The sequence below is a fragment of the Xyrauchen texanus genome, chromosome 17 (assembly GCF_025860055.1).
Source record: "Xyrauchen texanus isolate HMW12.3.18 chromosome 17, RBS_HiC_50CHRs, whole genome shotgun sequence".
Classification (NCBI taxonomy): Eukaryota; Metazoa; Chordata; class Actinopteri; order Cypriniformes; family Catostomidae; genus Xyrauchen; species Xyrauchen texanus.
In genome coordinates this window covers 26,693,163-26,712,092 of record NC_068292.1, presented here as the reverse complement: position 1 = coordinate 26,712,092, position 18,930 = coordinate 26,693,163, and the positions used below count along the sequence as shown (strand labels likewise).

Genomic DNA, 18,930 nt, shown 5'->3' with positions numbered 1-18,930 from the left:
CCCGCAGGTGTGATTATTCGGATGTACCAATCCTGTGCAGATGTTGTTACACGTGGTCTGCTACAGCAAGGACGATTATCTGTCCTTCCTTAGGCGTATCATAGTAATTTATTGCAGTTTATCTGCAGTCCTCATGCCTCTATACAGCATGCCTAAGGCACATTCACGCAGATGAGCAGGGACCCTGGGCATCTTTTTTTTTTGCTGTTTTTCAGAGTCAGTAAAAAGGTCTCTTTAGTGTCCTAAGTTTTTATAACTGTGACCTTAATTGCCTGCCGTCTGCAAGCTGTTAGTGTCTTAATGACCGTTCCACAGGTGCATGTTCATTAATTGTTTATGGTTCATTGAACAAGCATGGAAAACATTGTTTAAACCCTTTATAATAAAGATCTGTCAAGTTATTTGGATTTTTTTTTTTTTTGGATTTTATGTATATGTGTGATATATATATATATGACAGATGGAGCTCTCCTATCATCTCTTTTTAACAGTATATCAGCATTTAGGGCCCATTTCACTTTTGATTCTGCTTTGATGTCTGTTTGTTTATACAATGAAAGTGAATGGTGACCATTTCAAGCTCCAAAAAGAACAAAGGCAGCATAGAGGTAATCCATTAGACTCCGGTGGTTTAATCCATATCATTTAAATCCTATCGATTTTGGGTAAGAACAGACCAAAATAGAACTCCTTTTTCACTATAAATCATCACCAGTCTCTTTGGCAATCCAGATTTCAAGCATGATTACATTTCCTAGTGCTCTGTGCATGCATCAAGCACTAGGAAGTGTAATCAATCTGAAAATAATGATTGTGCCTTGAGACTGCAATGACAAGTATACTGAAAAAGTGTCCAAAGCGGTTCGAGGTGTTGGGAGTATGGGCATGCGTGAGCGTCATTTTCCAGGTATATTTTCCATGGAGTGGTGCCAAATGCAAGTTGTTTTCAGATGTATACTATGTAAAACATTGAAGAGGAATGCATATTTTATAAACCGTACCCCCCCAAACCTAACCATTAGTGGAGTAAAAATTTTAAATTAGAGGGGAAAATGTGGATGCTGACTTGCAGTCCTCACAGATTATGCAAAACGTGATTACTTCCAAGTGGTAATGCAGGATACGAACCCAGGTCTCCCACACTGCTGACACAACATGCTTCTGTTTGCACCACAAAGGAAAGGTTAGCAAGCTTGAGCCGATGCAGAAATGTCTGATGGGAGTGGGGGCTTGTCAGTGAGTAATCATAATTTTGCCAGTCGAGTTCTGGAACTTTTGAAAACAACATTCCTACTTCCCACATGATCATGTTGAACATATCTATATATCTGTCTGTCTGTCTGTCTGTAGTCTAGCATAGTTCGCTTATTCTTCAGTATTTTAGTATTTTCAAACTATTTCTGTGTTTTTACAGACTATTTGCAGACAAAGAAAATTCCTAAAATTTCAGTATAAGAATATAATGTTTGAGAAGGGGGGAGAGAGAGAGAAAAGAAAGACTCAGGAAATTCCCCAAGTCTTGCCAGTGCCGGAACCTGCTAAATATTGGATTCCCTTTCTGTAACATCCATGAGTTCTCCCCCATGGTTGCCGTGGAAACATAGCGCTGCAGTGGTCCTCAGTCTCACTTTCGTAAAGCTCAGTTACAATGATTTTCAAGGCTGATATATCTCACTCTAACTACCTATCACATCCAAACATGATGAGCATCCAATTGCACTCATCTGTGCCTGTGCACTTTCTTGTTTTGTTTTTTAAAGATGTGTTGCCAAAACTGATGCCATACTCCCAAAGTAGCAATGGTGTACATTTCACTCCTAAGAGAGTGAGAGAGAGAAATGTGGAGATTAGAATGAGATCTCTGTTTCTCTGCAGTATATCTCTCATGAAACTGTATATTAGATTGCATTTCATATAAAGGCCCTCCTCTTTCTTTTTCCCTTTCTCTCTCTCTCTCTCTCTCCCTCCCCCTCCCTCGCTCTCTTTGTCTGCGCTGTTTTGTGTTACTCTCCTCCAGCCTCCAAAGAGATACAGAAATCTGCTGACATCATTGTCCAAGACCACTTACCGAAGGGAAAAACCAGGAGGAAAAGCAAGAGAGGGAGGGAGGAAGAGGAGGAGAGAGAGTCGGATTGGGGCGGGCACTCTCCTAATCAGAGAGAATACTGCAGCTCAAGCTCAGATTTCCCATGCTGTTACCAGTGTGGCTCTGCAGCTCTCTTTCACACATGCACACTGACATAAACGCACACGCACTGAGCACGGATCATCTTGCATATTCACTGGACGGCATCTTTGTTCTGAGCAGGCATCAGCCTACACTTATTTTCACTCTCCTGCATTTGCTGGCTCCTCTCCTCTGAGGTCTGTTTTTAGGGAGTGCGTCAGAAGCTGTGGCACACGGATATGCCTGGTGAAACTGCACATCAGAGCGGCCCAACACAGGGCCAGATGGATTCTGGAGACTCACAATCAGAGCTACCAGGAGCAGGTGAGCTCGCACCTCACTACAGCATAATACACCAGGGACAGAGAAGGAGAAATGTGGAATGAGTGGTAGGCTGAATTTGTGCATGATGGGATGCGTCATGCGTGGCTGAAATCATGTGTCTAATGAATTAATCCACTGGGACAGTGAGCCTAGATGAGAGAGAACAGGAAGAGGTCAGCCACACCCAGAAACATCACACAGCATGGTCAAAAAGCAGTTGTAGTTCATACACACATACATATACACACAATCCTGCCAGCAAATACAGGAGCATGACACAGCATCACTCTCAGGCCCCAAAGTTACAGCATCACTTGGAATCAAGGCCGTATTAGGACAAGTGCTTAGGTGTCCTTGACATGCCTGCTTGAAATACCTTGAGCTAATATGTTACTTGTTTAGGATAACATCTTCATGCTAGGGGTACTGTATGTCTGTTTGCTTGATTTGAAAGGCAATAAGAGTGGGAACGATACCCATACGTTATTTAAGAAAAATAAATATTCTTGCAAATTACAGGTGGCTTTTCTTAGCATAAGAATGTTCAATTTATATTTGAACTACACTAAACTGATTAACTGCTTAATAATTAATTCTAACATAAACTTTGCTGCACCTTATGCATATGCACAGTTTTTGTTATGCTGTTTTATTGTAATAGTAAAGGTGGTTTGTATTTGGGAAGATGGTCACTGATTGTGTGGAGTTAATAGTTTTGGTGCAGTGGAGGAAGAAAGCTTGTTAAAGTGTGGCTACTGGTTTGACTGTTTGTTTGTTAGACACAGGCTACTTTGCTTCAAAACTGATTAATTGATTTTATTTCTTTGATATATGGGTTTATTTATATTTCATTGGTTTTAAGCTGCTTTTAAATATTTAAAGCCATTATGAAAGGATTGAAACTATCAAAGACTACTGGTCTAATCACTAATTGAATAAAATCTGTTGGCACAGTTGCAATATAAGAGCTAGATAAGCTGAAAGGAGGGTTTACTTGACCTGCTTCTATTCAGTCCTCATCAGTTACATCATGCATACATACCAAGGAATCAGACAGGTCAGGCATTAGACTGGAAGACAAGGGGGGTTAATGTGTCTGTGTTGAAGGCTGATCTGTGTGATTCCTGTTGACCATGTGTGTTAACGAGGCCACTGCCAAACACAACCGACAATTATTGTCTCACAGACAGACAGACTAAAAGTAATGAAACTTAAAAAGTATTTTTAAAACTTTATATGTTAAAGTATTTTATTTATTTATTTTTGCAAGTACCATGCTGCTACTGACACAAGAGACCTTCCATTGGGAAATCAATTCAATACCAGGGATGTTTCACACTTGCCTCTAAAGACAACAGCATTGTTTTTATCAATCGGTGCTCGGCTTCAGTGAGCCACTCAAACATTATATTATGAATTATCCTTGTAATTTTGTATTCAATTTGAACAATCTGTTTTTCCCATTATATAGCCTAATAACTGTTAAATAAACTCCAGTACAGAAAACAGGAACATTTCTACCTTGATAAAAATCCGGTCTTGAGATCAATGTTCAAGCCGACATAGTAAAATGAAGTAAGGAGCTGTTCAACCAGGACGTGTTTTTGCATTCAAAAACAGCTAAACAAAGCACAACCGAATGGAGTAGAACACAAATGTCTCAAGACATGTTTTTAAAAGATTAACTTCCTTTAAAAGTGCACTCAGTAACTTTTTGCTTGTGTCATCTTGGACATACAGTGAAACCTAGTGGTGTGGATGCAGCATCATACAAAATCAATCGTTTTCAGTTACAGATGGCATTGTAGAAATTCACTATTCATAATCAGCCATAATTATTTTAATCCAAGAGTGAAAGTTTCCAATAACAAGATGGTTACTGAGATTAAGCGAGTAGTATTCAGACGGTCTTGTGATTCTAAAATGGCAGCCCCATGAGGGTGCCCCTGCCCCATGTACTGTAGAATAAAAAAGCTTTTATTAGGTTACTGATATGACTAGAGTCATCTCATGTCAAAATTACATTTATTTTCTTTAGGAGTAAAACTTTTTCAATGGGAAAAAACTACTACAGTTTTTATATGACACAACGTCTTAAAAAATGAGTCAGCATCACGGCTCATGACACAAGATGCTGAAGACAGTGAGACATGGTCAAAGACATCCGTAGCACCTGTTAACATAGAAAAACAGCTAAACCTACTATGTGAATAGCCCAGTATGTTGCATTTAGTTATGGTGATGATGCAGGAGATAATTGTCTGCTCGGTTGTTCCTGTCCATGGCTGAGGGTAGAAAGCGTTTTAGATTTTGGATCCAAAGAGGTGGTTGCATCATCTGCTCGTCCTACATGGAAAACAGCAGGGGTCTGAGAGCAAAATGCAGTCAAGATAGAGGTCAGACAAAGACTCACATACACACTTGAGGAGGAGATTTGAGATGTCTTGAAGGCATAGTTTACCCAAAATTGAAAATTATCTTATCATTTACACACCCTCATGCCAACACAGATGCGTATGACTTTCTTTCTCTGCCAAACACAAATTTGTTTTTAACAATTTAAAAATGTTTTAGAAGGATATCTCAGGTCCTCACAATTAAAGTAAAAAGGAACCAACATTTTTAAGCTCCAAAATGGACATAAAGGCAGCATAAAATAAATCTAGATTACAGTGGTAAAACTATAGCTTCAGAAGCTATATGATAGGTGTGGGTGAGAAACAGACCAATATTTAAGTCTTTTTTTATTATAAATTCTCCTCCCTGCCCAGTAGGTGGCGATATGCAAGAAGAATGCAAATCGCCAAAAACAAAAGAAGAATGTGAAAGTGGAAATTGATAGTAAAAAGAAAATAGCAATCTCTGTCTCACACACACTTATATCTCTTCTGAAGATATGGATTTAAAGCTACACTATGTAAGATTAATTTTGTTAGGAAAAAACAAAATTTATTTAATGAGAAAGTACACCAACAACAAACAAGACAAACAATGTCAAAGTAAATAAATAAATACATAAAAAATCAACTTGTTTTCAAAAATCAACCTTGCCAAAATGCAAAGTATGCCAAATGTCTAAAATGTTGTTGACCAATATTTTCTTAATTATAAACTTTGCTCAAGGAACTTATAATATAAAGAAAATAAATATAAAATAAATATAACTTCTTGCTAAATAAATAAATGACCACGTTAATGCCGATTTCTTCTTTTGGCTTTCATGATATTATTTTGCGTGCTTCGTTTTTGAGGTGGTAAAACAGTTTGCTTGTATTACGAGTTATTATCGTAGTTCGAAACAGTTTACAGATTAAATTTTTCTGGAAATGTATTTATCCACTTGGGGTTTTTCTGTGTCAAAAATGATTGAGTAGTACGAATGTTCCCGCTCTGAGCTCTCCTGACTCCTGTCTCTGGAGCACAAATATCGGAAAGCCTGCTGGATTCGCAGACATTTCCGATCTCCAGAGGCAACGCGCACCACTGTCACGTGAAACATTCGCTTGTCAGATTAGAAGAATATTTAGAGCTTTTAAAGTGCAAAACGCGATGAAGGTCATTGCATTTGCTTGGGTGGCCACAGAAAACCCCTGTCTATGTTTTTTTAATTCTCTGTTTCACGTGAAGCCCTGCTCACTGATAGATAACCCCACACTGGGCATATGGATATTTACATATCGCGATATACACGATGTAGCAAAATCTCTATCGGTTGACACTTTATATCGTCGCCATAATATATATCGTCATATCATCCAGCCCTGTATGTGCGGGGATAGGTATGGCATTAGTTTGAAGCTGAAAGCTTGTAGCCACAACACATGAGCAACATTCACCATGGATCATTCAGAAAGCTAACCTTCTGGGGAATTACTCCTTTTCTAAATAAAGAAACCTCCAACTGAAAAGAGTCTGCAAGCTTAATAAGAAAACACAAAACAACATCGACTTGGCTTTTTCAGAAGTGGCGACAACTCCAAAAATGGATTTAAAACAAACCCAGAGATGTAGTTTTCCTCGCTCGACAGGTAAGAAATTGTATTGTAGGCCTACTGATAGTTAGCACGGTAGATCACTTAGTGTGGTAGTTCCACTCTAATGGTGCATTTTATTATGGATAGTGGTACTGAAGTGCTTGATTTCCTTTTTAAGGAAGGACAATGGGAAAATGTTTTACTTTATGCTGGTAACTACACAATCTCTAAACCAGTTAAGGTACAACAGGTTTAAAGGCCCTGGGAGGGGTAAAAGGCTCTGTTGATTTTACTTTCTCCCAAAACACAAAACTGCAACAAAAACTACCACTGCACTTTCCTAAACACCTGTTTGTCACTGTACACTGGAAAATGTTCCATGAGATGTGTGTGATGTCTAAAGGTTGTTTTTTAGGTAAATTGATCTAATGTTTAATATTTTTTCAAATTTAGCACATTTATGTAGCTAATGAAAATCCCTGAAATTAACAGTTCTTTTGAGACAAAATACTAATTTATCATTTTCAGTTTTGTTTAAGGTTTTAAAATCAAAACAATTTCAATAACTGTCCAATTAGTGAAAGGAAAGTATTTTGGGTTAAAAGCCCCCCTGTTGCAGAGGCCCCTATAATACACAGGGTTTTTTTTTTAACTGGGGCGAATAGATTTGTTATGAGAAACATTTAAAAGTGGACTCACATAGACTCATCCAATCATAATAGAGATTAGTTTAAGGAATACTTAAGATGTAATAAAATGCCAAATTAAATTTTTGAATGAATGAAATTGTTTGAAATTAACAGGAAACAGTTTACTTTTTCTAAGTAGCTAAGTAAGCATTATCTTAAAGGCCATCTTAGTGTCTCAAAATTATTTGTATTATTTGAAAAATTGTGCCGTTATGTACACAATATCACTTTAAACCCCCTAGGGGCCTTTTAACCCAAGAGGGGGGCCTTTTACCCCTAGTGTGGTTAAAAAGGCTTCTTTTTTTTTTAAATAAAAATTTTAATCGAAACAACCTTCCGTTATTATTTCTTTTCACACAAATGATGTTGCTCCATCAATATTCAGTAAAAAATAATTTCATTTTTGACCTTGACACATTTTGTGATCATGAAAAATTCTAAATTTCCTTAAGGGGTGCATTTAGCCGCGTTGTACCCTCCTACTACCTTAGACTATTTGCCTGCTAGCTAAATTATAATAGTTTCCACCGTTTTACTTTATTGACTAGCAATCGTTGTCTAATATCAGCGTTGCCTAAAAAAGTTTGTAATGTTATTTATTTTGAAACAATTGTCTTCAAATACTCAAAACAACAGTGGAAGATATGCTGCTTACCTGCTAATAAGACATATTTTTAGGATATCCATCTTTTCCTTCCTTTCATTACTTATTTATTTTAATTTTTTGAGGGGATGGGGTGAGTTTTGTTATCGTTAGAGACATTCGCTCTGATAAGTACTACTCAAACTATCAGATTTATCCACACAGAAGAGCAGAGCCAAATCCTTGCTCGCATAATTACCAAAACATTGTTCCTCCGCAAGTAACTTTCAGTTCTATGCTTCAACCGCTAGAGGGCAATAAGATACATAGGGTCTGTCCCAAAACCTAGTGAACGTCCACCGGAGGCAGCATTTTAAGGCATCATAGGTGCACACCCGATGCAAAGGCTGTTCTAAAAGGAAGGTATCTTAATTATACTACCTCTTAAGGAACCTCGTTTTGGCCAAATTCTAAGGTAGCATCGTATGTATCCTTTCCTGGGTAGACGATCTCAGAATGCACTGTGATGAGATAAATTCAAGATATCTTTTGAAATCAGTTGCAATTCGAGTGTCCCATGCACTGAGGAGCGTTATATGAATGATGCATGGAGCAGCCACCTATGTAGCCACCTCTTATGAGGCATCATTTAAGAAAAGGATGCTGCAATAGAACACTGTATGTAGGCAGGACACAGCGAGGCAGCTCACTAAGTTTTGGAACAGACCCAGTGAGGACCTACAGCACTGGAATATTCTTATGAAATTCTTTGTGTTCAGCAGAAGAAAGTCATAGACCTTATCCATAGGGCCATCTTTGGAATGACAATGAGGCTGTGAGGGATAGACCTACAGTCTCTTCAATGGGCTGTACTGTAGTTAAAAGTGTTTTTGGATCATTCCACAGACAACAAATTGATTAAATACCTGTCCAAGAACATTCAGTATACAAAGAACTCCAGACAACTTGAGTTGTGGAAAATAAGATTTGATCTTGGAGCTTTATACCGCTTTACCATTTGTGCCATTGAAGAGATGGCAAGTCTGTTCCTCACAGCCTCGTTTTGATTCCCATTAAAGGGAAGCAAAGATGGTGCTAGTGTGAATAAGGTCTATACACTTTTGGGAAGGCATTTGAAAACTGGTAAACCATCCCTTTAAGCAAGTGTAACTTTAGAAGACAAAGGGCCTGATTTACCGAAGTATTAAAAACAGCTGTGCAAACTTGATAGCACACACAAAAAAGGTCTGAGCTGATCTACTAATGTAGTCTTCTCAGGACTGTACTGTAAATGAGCATGCATTTGATCCAATCGGCACAAGCAAAAGCCTCTTTTTGTTGGGTGTATCCAACCTATTTACATGTGAAGCTATTTGTGCAGTTACTTGCAATACACCCATGATGTGCACATGCAATTATATAGACTTCCTTTGCCCCATAGTGATTTTGTTCTGTAATTTTGTTCTATAATTGTTATGCAACAAAAGGCTCCTCACACATACACACAGTCACTTTGCATACAGCTCCAAAACAGTGCTGCCTTGTGCAGAAAACAGAAGGGGTGACGTTATCTTTTCAAGTCATGACTTAGCAGAACAATCAACCTTCTGTCACACATACACAAACACACTGTCAAGTATACACCAATACATATACAATATAGCTCAAAAGGTTTGGGCGTGTGAAATACACAATGATACACACAGTTATGACACAATATGATGGCTCTGGCCATTGATGACATTTTTAGAAGGAGAGACAAGAGGGAGAGGACTGTGATACTCCGAGGGAAACCAGAGAGGCCTAAAGCAGTTTTGAGTGATGCGCATGGTGAGACAAAGAAGACAATGGACAAATGAGAAAAGAAAAACATGATAAATAATAAGTATAGATGTGTGAGAAAACATGAAAATGTTATATATATATATGAGCTGTTCGTTCATAACATCAATTTGTAGGCTACATAATATACACAAGGTCTACAATGGTTGTCTGATACATCAATAACAAAATCTCTAGGAACTAAAAATGATTGTAATCTTTATGTTGCATCGTGCAAAGCACACAACAGCTTCAAAGTTCACTTTTGAAAAGTCTCCTCAAGTATTAGTAACCACAAACACTGTTTTACTCTAATTAAAAATCACTTTTTAAAAACCCATTGGACATTCCAGAGGGAATCCATGGCTCAAAAATCCATGATAATTATCTTTCAGATTTAAGAACTACAAATAAATAGATAAACTCTATAAAGACAGGACGTGTGCTTGCATGTGTACATCCCCAATCCTATGTAACTTGACTTCATGTCATTTGTCTTTAACTGTGCCTGTGTGAGTGTTGTTGAAGTTTCTAATCTGCTTTTATGTTAGGCCTCAAAGTCATTGTTGTTGTAAGGACAATACTAGGATATCTTTCTCTCAAATCCCTTGTCAACAACCTATTAAGTGCTGTATTTCGAAAATCATAATACTGTCTGTATGTGTGACACATCATTAAGCAATAAAACTGAGGACATGAACGATGAATGGCAATGTAAGACAAAGTTAATAAAAAGAGATGGTGATGATAATCCACAGTATTGGAGGGTCTAGTGGAAGGTTATTTGGATGTAGGGAGAATAACATCATCATTTTGGTGTAGTGTGTAAGGAGCTGGGAAAGATAACTATGTGCTAATCATTTTAGAAACAAATATAACACACATACACATGCACAGTATTGGATGTCATGGGTCCACTGAATATAATGAACTTTGTGACTATCATTGCCTGGCAAAATGATTGTTAAATAACTCCCCACAGACTATTAAACATATTGCATTTCACAGTTTTACAGCAAACATTGCTGGTCACCACGTTGTATGGTGCTGGTCACCAACATAGGATGGTGGTGTGCTGGTGTCCACACTTAGTTAAGCAGATAGGCTGCTTAACTAACTTAATTAGCAAGACTTCTTCAACAGCCAAGATTTTTACCTGCAACAAAAAATCCTGCTCAAATAGCATGTTCTTTCTGCTGAGGCTTGCAGGCTGTTTTTATGGCTGTGCTGGTCTACCAGCTAGGTCAGCATAAACCAGTCAGGACCATCATGGAAATTCATCCAGGTCTAAGCTGGTCTTTACAGTAAGGGCATTACATCAATAATACAATTCTAAAATATATATAAATTGACTGTTGGATATTCTATCTTCTATCTGTTCTATAAGACTCCTATCTGTTCTATCCATCTCCTAAAATGTTTACTTTTCTATCCATTTCATGTAAATATATTATGTGAATGCATGCAGGAGTATTAGAAAACCGGAGAGGAATAAGAGGGTTTTCTACTGACACTGCTGCCTATTTTGCTCCCTTTTAAATCCATGATGTCAGTCTGAGTTTGCCATGCAGGCAAAAAGAGCCTTGTTTTCTGAAGACATTAATTACAACACTGACATTAACATGCTCCCCACGGTGCTGATGATTCAGGCCCCTTTACCCTGAATATTCATACAGAAATGTATCAAAATGTATTTATAAAACTCATAACATTTGGGCATAAATGGTCAATCTAAGCAGATACTAAATGTCATATTTCTCCATTCTTCAACCTTTTAGATCTGTCTGGTCAAACATCCAGCTCTTCAGCCTCAACTCCAACTGACGGTGTCTCCAGTCCTTCTCCTAGCAGCCCTCCCAAACTCTCCCCACTATATACTCCATTTGGCCCCCGTATAGTCATGGCCAAACCCACCACTTTTCCTCGTCCACAGCCTGAAGGTGCAAGTTTTGAACTGGAAGGGCGGTCTGGAACTATCAGCCAACCAATGGGGCGGTTTGGTAAAGGAGCCTATAGAAGAGGTCCTGTGAAAATGGAACGTATAAAAGTCCTAACTGGAGCAGAAATAGAGAGTGACTGTCAGGAGCCAGAGACCATGGACTCAAGGGTTGTAATGGGGCAAGAAGCTCTACTGAGAAATATGGAGACACAAAGTGGAATGCTGCTAGGAAAACAGATATGCCAAGAAACACCTAGTTCAGGACACCAGCCCTCAGAATGTTTCAAGAAAGATCAGGTTGTGCTAGATGAGAAAGCAAAACTAGACACTGGTCAATTGAGTCCCATTGTAGACCAGGGTAAGAGATTAACTTCAAACCCAGAACAAGAGACAACCATCGGTCACCTACATGAATGTCCAGTCCTAGAATCCAAAGTAAAAGATGATGAACTGACAGGCAGCAGTACTCTTTTCCCAGACAATGAGGGAGAGCCACTGTCTCTATCTCAGGGTGAAGTGCCTTCCTGGTCATTTTCCGAGCCTCCCTATATTGTTGACCCACGATGCATTGGTGTCCTTCCAGGTCTGGATCCTGATCAATACTATACAGCCCCTTCAACTCCCATTAAGATGGCTTACTGCTCACATCTAAAGCAACAATGGCACTCAGGGAGCCAGAGCCAAAGTCCTGGTTCCCCAACTGATGAATCTGATCTGTGCTCCCCTCCTACATCTCCCTCTGGCTCCTACATCACAGCTGAGGGAGGAAGCTGGACCTCATACACCTCCAGCACCTCACATTCCTGCTCCCCAAATATAACAGCTGAGGCAGAGTTGCAAGAGGCTCCTGCTTGCTACGTGGGGTCCCTGTCAGAGATCGGTGATGAGCTTGGAGATGAGCGAATTGGAACTGAGAGGTATGCTTGCATGTGTAATCCTGATATACAAGAGTTGCTCGAAGATGTGGCCTCTGAAGATGATATGCTGTCTAGGGAGACCTGTAAGCCTCATTGGGTGATGGAACATGTTTCCACACATGAGAGCAGCAGGAGACACACAGACTACCAGGAAGAGGCCAGCATGTCTGAGGGCTCTCCAGGGCCAAAAGATTTCCAGAGAGCACCTGGTGTAACCCATGCTTCGGATAATCTACATCATACTCTGGAACTGGAATTTCATGCTTGTGTGCCAGAGCCATTTGCAAGCCTGGACCCCCCTCTAACACCAGAAGAGAATACAACTTCTTTTCTCCTCAATCAGAGGCTGACAGCATTGTCTACTGCACATGACATGGGGAGCGAAACCCCAGTTGCGTTCTCCTCAGAGATTGGAAACATAGATAGCAACAGTTTATATCTTGAGATTGGATCCTCTGCTCCACTGTTCCATGGCTACTCCAGAGAGGATGGACCCATGGGAGATGCAATGATTCCTGCCTCCATGTTGCCTTTTCATGGAAGCTTGATATTACAGGCTGATTCCATGGAGATAACACTGTTCCCTACAGAGGATGAGCAGGGGAATGATGTTGATGCATATGCTGCTGGAGAGGAGGAAGCAGATGTAGATGAGTATGATGATGAGGAGGATAAAGATGATGATGGTGGTGATGATAATGAAGATGTGGATCTCAGCAATGATGCACAACAGCAAGAGGCAGATGGGAGGGATGGAAGGGGTGTGGAAGACCCAAATGAAGATGACACCTCAGCTTCTTTCCTAAATTCCCTTTCAGAGAACTCAATAAATGAGGGAGTAGATGAGTCCTTTGCTTATCAGGATGACACAGAGGAGTCTATTGATTCCACTTCTTATAATGGGGATGAAGATGACCAACTATATAGCACAGAAAAGCATGCTGAACTTGCACATCAGTTTCTTGGTCTAGATGAACCTGTGCAGTCAGTGAGCTACCCCAAACCAGAATCCTCAAGCAGAGACAGTGAAATGGAGATATCCTCTGGATCATCTGAGTCCCCAAATGTAGAATCACAAGAAAATTTAGCAGAATGCAATGTTCATGATGAAAGCATAATCACACCACAATCCCCAGAAACAAAGGCTGAGCTTGCAGAAGGATTACCTGTAAATATTGAAGCAATAGAGGAAAACCAACATAGCACAGATCCCTTAACAGTCACATTAACTGAAGAGAAAGGACAGCAGATCATCATCAATGATCCAACAGTTGATCAAGACAATGCAATAGGAAAATATAGTAAAATTCACTCATGTGTGGAAGGGGCCTCAGCCGCTGACATATGCTACAAAAATAATGTAGACATTAACCAGGAACTGGATATGAAAAATGGAAATAGCATGGAATTGATGGACACATCACAAAAGCTGGCTGAAACGGCAACCAATGACTTAAATAAGGGAGACCCCCAGCTAACATACCTTGATGACTGCAGCCCCACAAACATTCCAGTCTGTGCATATCCTGAACTTTCTGATGTACCAGATAACTTAACTTCAATTGATGTTCTACCATTTGAACATTCCATGAATCAAGACAATCTAACAGACAATCAACCTGGCAATGATGATATAAACCATAGCTCTTCAAATATGTCTTGCTCCACTTACAGCAGACTTGTCATTTCACCAAAGAAAGAGAATGCTGAGATCAACATGACAGAAAATGAACTTTACTCTGAGAGTTGGAGACCAAGGGATCCCTTGTCTTTAGGTGAATGCTGTGACTTTGAGGCTGAAAATCTGCTGTGTGAGATAGCCAGAACAGTGCACAGTAAGGGTTTGTCTGTTGCTCATAACATTGCTGCTGGAGAAGACATAATGGGTGATGATGAGGACAACAACAGATATTGTGACCTCCAAGAGAAGATGGCTGATATTGAAGTTGGCGTGGTTGAGTCAAACATTGCCAGTTGGAGATCCATTCAGGATCTTTCAGAGGCAGGAGGGGGTGAGGATGATGCAAATAACCTTCAAAATCCAGAAAGCAATCCACTCATACATTGCAGTTCAGAAAAGTGTCTGATTGCATCATGGAATGATCCTGAAAAAACTTGCAAACCCATAATTTTAAGTGCTCCATCAAAACTTACATTTAATATGCTTTCAAGTGATGGGAGAGATGTGAAAGATCAGATTCCAAACACAGACTTCAACATTCCAGAGAATTTGTCTTCAGACATATTTAGTGAAGGAAGTGCTGAAATAACGTCTAAACTGACATCTCAGGATCATGAATCTGGTCAACAACCTGACATGGTCTCCATTTCAACATCGACCGTTTCCCATGAACAAAGTGATTCTATAACAGTGATTTCAACCCAATCAGACAATCTTGGTCTGTCTTCAAATCAGTGTCATTCAAACCCTCAACAAATTAGCCTAGCAAACACTTTCTCAGAAAACAAGCTGACATTCAACTTGCAAGGGGGATCATTTGGCAATTTTACAGTTAGAAAGAAATCAACCAATGTAAAGATTGTTGGCACCTCAGAAGCAACAATTCTCCAACAAATATCTGTTGCTCATAAAGAGGCAACATCATATTTTGAAGATGGGGCTCAAAATGGAGCAGTAAGGCAGGATGTCAGTCAAGTAGGGGCAAACATCCAAAATGACATTTTAAATGTTAAATCCACTGTCAGACAACACCAAGAGCAAGATACTACAGCTGGCACTCAGGTTCAGGAGAGTGTTAAATTTGTCACCCATGAGGACATAGAAAATGAATTGAAAATATGTCAGAACAGAGAGGCACAAGATTTTCCGGAGGAAATTCAAGTTCTGGAGAGCAACATAAAGCTTGATGAAGGTTCAAATACATCAGCTCTTCTTGATGATGAAAGAGAAGAGGCAACACTAAAAGAAGTGCCAGATACCAATTATTTTCATGCCTCAAAACTAAAGGTAATTGATGCTCTTGAAACCAACATTGCAGTTTCAGTCTCAAAGGATAAAGAAAAGACCCAGTGCCAAGATAAGGAAATGAAGGCTACAGATAATCAAATATCAAGCTCTGATATATTTTCATTGAGAGAGGTATTTGCTGAAGTGCAGCAAAAAGAGGTTGTCTGTATAGTAGAGAACACTGAACCTTTTCAAACATCAGAAGATTTGATTTTTCACTTTCCTGATAGTAGTTGTATTGAACCAAACGATTCTGTTCGTACAGAGTCAGTTGTTGCAACTCAGACAAAAGACCTTACAAGTCCTGATGGGCTAAAAGAACTTCCAAAGTGTGTAGTAGGTTTGACGGAAAGCACAGGAGACAACAATGACAATCATGTAGGGGGCAGTATATCCCTCTGTGTGGAAAGCTCAGAACAAGACAGGGTCTCTCCCAGATGTACATCCAAAGTTATTCAGGAGGAGGACCTCTCAACCCACAAACAGGAGTCACAGCCCATACATGACATCTCCAAAATATGTGCTCTCTCCTCACATACTCAACTAGATCCAGATGAAAAACCAAGCCCTTCTGACTTTCAAAGTGCCCTTCAGTCCTCTGGAGTTAGCACTATGGAATTAGAATCATGGGAATCAGAGGAGCAAAAACCACTTTTGCTTCCTATTCAAGACACATGCCATCATGAGAGTGAGAAAACAGTCATGATGGCAAAGCCATCCAGACATGAGAACCCTCCAGGTAAACTTTTGTTTGTTTGTTTACCCTGCTGAACACACACAGCTTAAACCACCGTAAGCTGTTTTGCTGGTCTTAGCTGATTTAAGATAATCTAGCTGTTTTCAACTGACTCCCAGCCTGGCTAAGATGGTCTGCAGCTAATCTCGCTGCTCTCAGTCTAGCCAAGCTGGTGGGCCAGCTGGAGTCCCAGTCTGACAATTACCCAAATTTCTTCTAAGACCAGTGAACCACTGTTTTTTTTATCAGGGTACTTTTACAGATGTGTTTCATGTTTTATCCCAGGAAGTGCAGGTATTTAAATTATTTACATGTCCTTTGTTATTTCTTTTATTTTTGAGTAGTTTGTAAAGGACACCGAACAGAACAGTCCCAGTCCACAACATCCAATGGACAAAGAGGCAGTACCTGTGCTCAAAGATCATTGAATCAGTCAGTTGAAAGAGAGACCCTACCTTGCATCAGTCCAAGACCAGACTTGGTAAAATCTCAAAAGCAACAGAGTAAAGAACGAGATGTGTGCCCAATTAGCTACATATCAAAAAGCCCAGAGGATGTGGATCTCCCCTTCAAAAATTGCAGTATGTACATCATCTACCCTCAGCATCTTTCTTATACTGTATATCTTTCTTGAAATACCTTATTAACTTTTGCAAATCATTTTTTTCTGCTTTGAAAATTATAATTTCTATACATAATATTATATTATTTGATATACTGTATGTCCATAGGTGAACATTTCTGTAAAATTATACTTCACACATTTGGGCATATACTGTGTGTTCACATTCAATTCCACTATGATAATATAAGTTTCATACATGAAAATTGCCATTTTTGTACAGATGTACATGATCAAATATGTGATTTTCTATATCTGTGACAACCATACCTGAATATATTATATATGTTTTACATAATGAATATTGTAACATTTCAGATTTCTGTATGGGTTATCCCTGTTAAATATTCCCTCTCCTTTAGTAGGTTCAGGTAATGAAACCGATAGTGATGATTCAGTGCCTGAGCTGGAGGAACCCAGTGAAACATTGCTTAGACCCTCAAACCCACAGGTGGGTAGCTGCTAAGCCATTTTCATAAACAGCAGTATATGGCATCTGTACATATACTTGTGTATGATGCATTGTAAACAAGCACAACTGAACCTGTATTTTATGCAATTTATGTAGTTTAATGTTCTGAAGAGACAGTGTTTATGTACAATATGTACTCTTATCTCAGTTACCACACTCTCCTGCTGATGAATCGGTGAGCAGGGCTAAGCAGAGTCGAAGTGAGAAAAAAGCACGAAAGGTGAGGTCTTAAAGTTCACATCAAAGAGAACACCAAGTTTATTTTTATGCAACCACATTGTGCAGGTAATCTCTGACTTTCCTCTATGTAATTGTTATCATTACAAGGCGATGTCAAAGCTTGGGCTGAAACAGATCCATGGAGTGACACGGATCACCATTCGGAAGTCCAAGAACATACTCTTTGTTATTACACGCCCAGATGTGTTCAAAAGTCCTGCATCAGATATTTACATAGTATTTGGAGAGGCAAAGGTTGGTATTTCCCATGAAAGATTTCCATTACATGCAATAAGCAATATTTCCCAAAAGCTTGCTACAGTGGCACAATTTCCTTGAGAAATTAAGTTAAAATTTGATCAGTGTCCATTGTTGTTTATCAGTGCTTTCTGTCTGTCTGTCTCTCTCTTTGTAAGATCGAAGACCTGTCACAGCAGGTACACAAGGCAGCGGCAGAGAAATTTAAGGTTCCTCTCGACCCCTCACCTCTGCCATCAGACATCACACCCAGCCTGACCATAAAAGAAGAGAGTGAGGAAGAAGAGGAGGTACAGTTTTATATAAATATAAAACTAATTATAAATGTATAATTGATTGAATAAATTGAATGCATTAAGGTGAACCTCATTCTCTTTCTCCATTTGTAAGCTGGATGAGGGTGGGCTGGAGCAGAGAGATATCGAGCTGGTAATGGCACAGGCCAATGTGTCTCGAGCTAAAGCTGTCCATGCGCTGCGTCACAATAAGAACGATATTGTCAATGCCATCATGGTGAGAGATTTTTTTTTTATATATAAGCCATTCAAAGTTCCAATATCCAGTGCAATACTACCCTTTACACTGAATTGCCTTCAAGTCTAGAGAAACTAGTTCATACACATTTGCGCTTTTACATTTTACTTTTTAATGTGTTAATTATTATGTTTGTTAATCTGTTTTTCTCATGGGTACCATTGGCTGTGTCATACAATGTAGGAGATTTCAGGTTGAACAGGCCTGATATTTCACCTTTTGTATCTGTTTTTAGGAGCTGACAATGTAAGAGAGGAAAAGACATCATCTCTGCCCTTTGCGTGTTTCCCTAGTAATGCTGCTATATTGCACCACCCAAAATTCTGTTGAAAATAAATCTGTTAAAACTATAGCTGTTTGATTCTTAAATCATAATACAGTTTGAACTTACTTTTAATATTGCCTTAATGGCTCAGTTGTTAGAGCAGAAAATTGTAGAAATAAAAGCTGGTATCCTCAAGATTGCTGGTTTGAATCTGACTTGAAGTTTTCCTGATCATTTTATGATACATAAATACAGTATATTTGATCTGGCAGGCACAAGAGTAGAATTATGCACCCAGCAGATGGCAGTATAATTAAATTGAAATTGATTTTAGAAAGGGGTTTACATAGAGAACCTGCTTGTACTTGTGTAGGAGTCAGATTTATGCAAACAAATTATGGTTCAGTTGTAGCTCGACTGTTAGTGGATCCATCTTGTACAG

General features: G+C 39.1%; 1 protein-coding gene across 2 annotated transcripts; it reads left to right on the top strand.

Annotated features, from left to right (window-relative positions):
• The first annotated feature begins 2,161 nt into the window (after positions 1 to 2,161).
• Positions 2,162 to 18,724, top strand: LOC127658101 (uncharacterized). Of its 2 annotated transcripts, none has more exons than XM_052147201.1 (9): positions 2,162 to 2,491; positions 11,337 to 16,121; positions 16,463 to 16,699; positions 17,106 to 17,191; positions 17,361 to 17,432; positions 17,540 to 17,686; positions 17,848 to 17,979; positions 18,080 to 18,202; positions 18,459 to 18,724. In XM_052147201.1, the coding sequence occupies exons 1-9, from the start codon at positions 2,407 to 2,409 to the stop codon at positions 18,471 to 18,473; spliced, it is 5,682 nt and encodes a 1,893-aa protein (XP_052003161.1). In that variant the 5' UTR covers positions 2,162 to 2,406; the 3' UTR covers positions 18,474 to 18,724. The 2 variants fall into 2 exon arrangements, with proteins under 2 accessions (XP_052003161.1, XP_052003159.1); XM_052147199.1 differs by having other exon boundaries at positions 17,103 to 17,191; positions 18,459 to 18,717.
• The last annotated feature ends 206 nt before the right edge of the window (positions 18,725 to 18,930 follow it).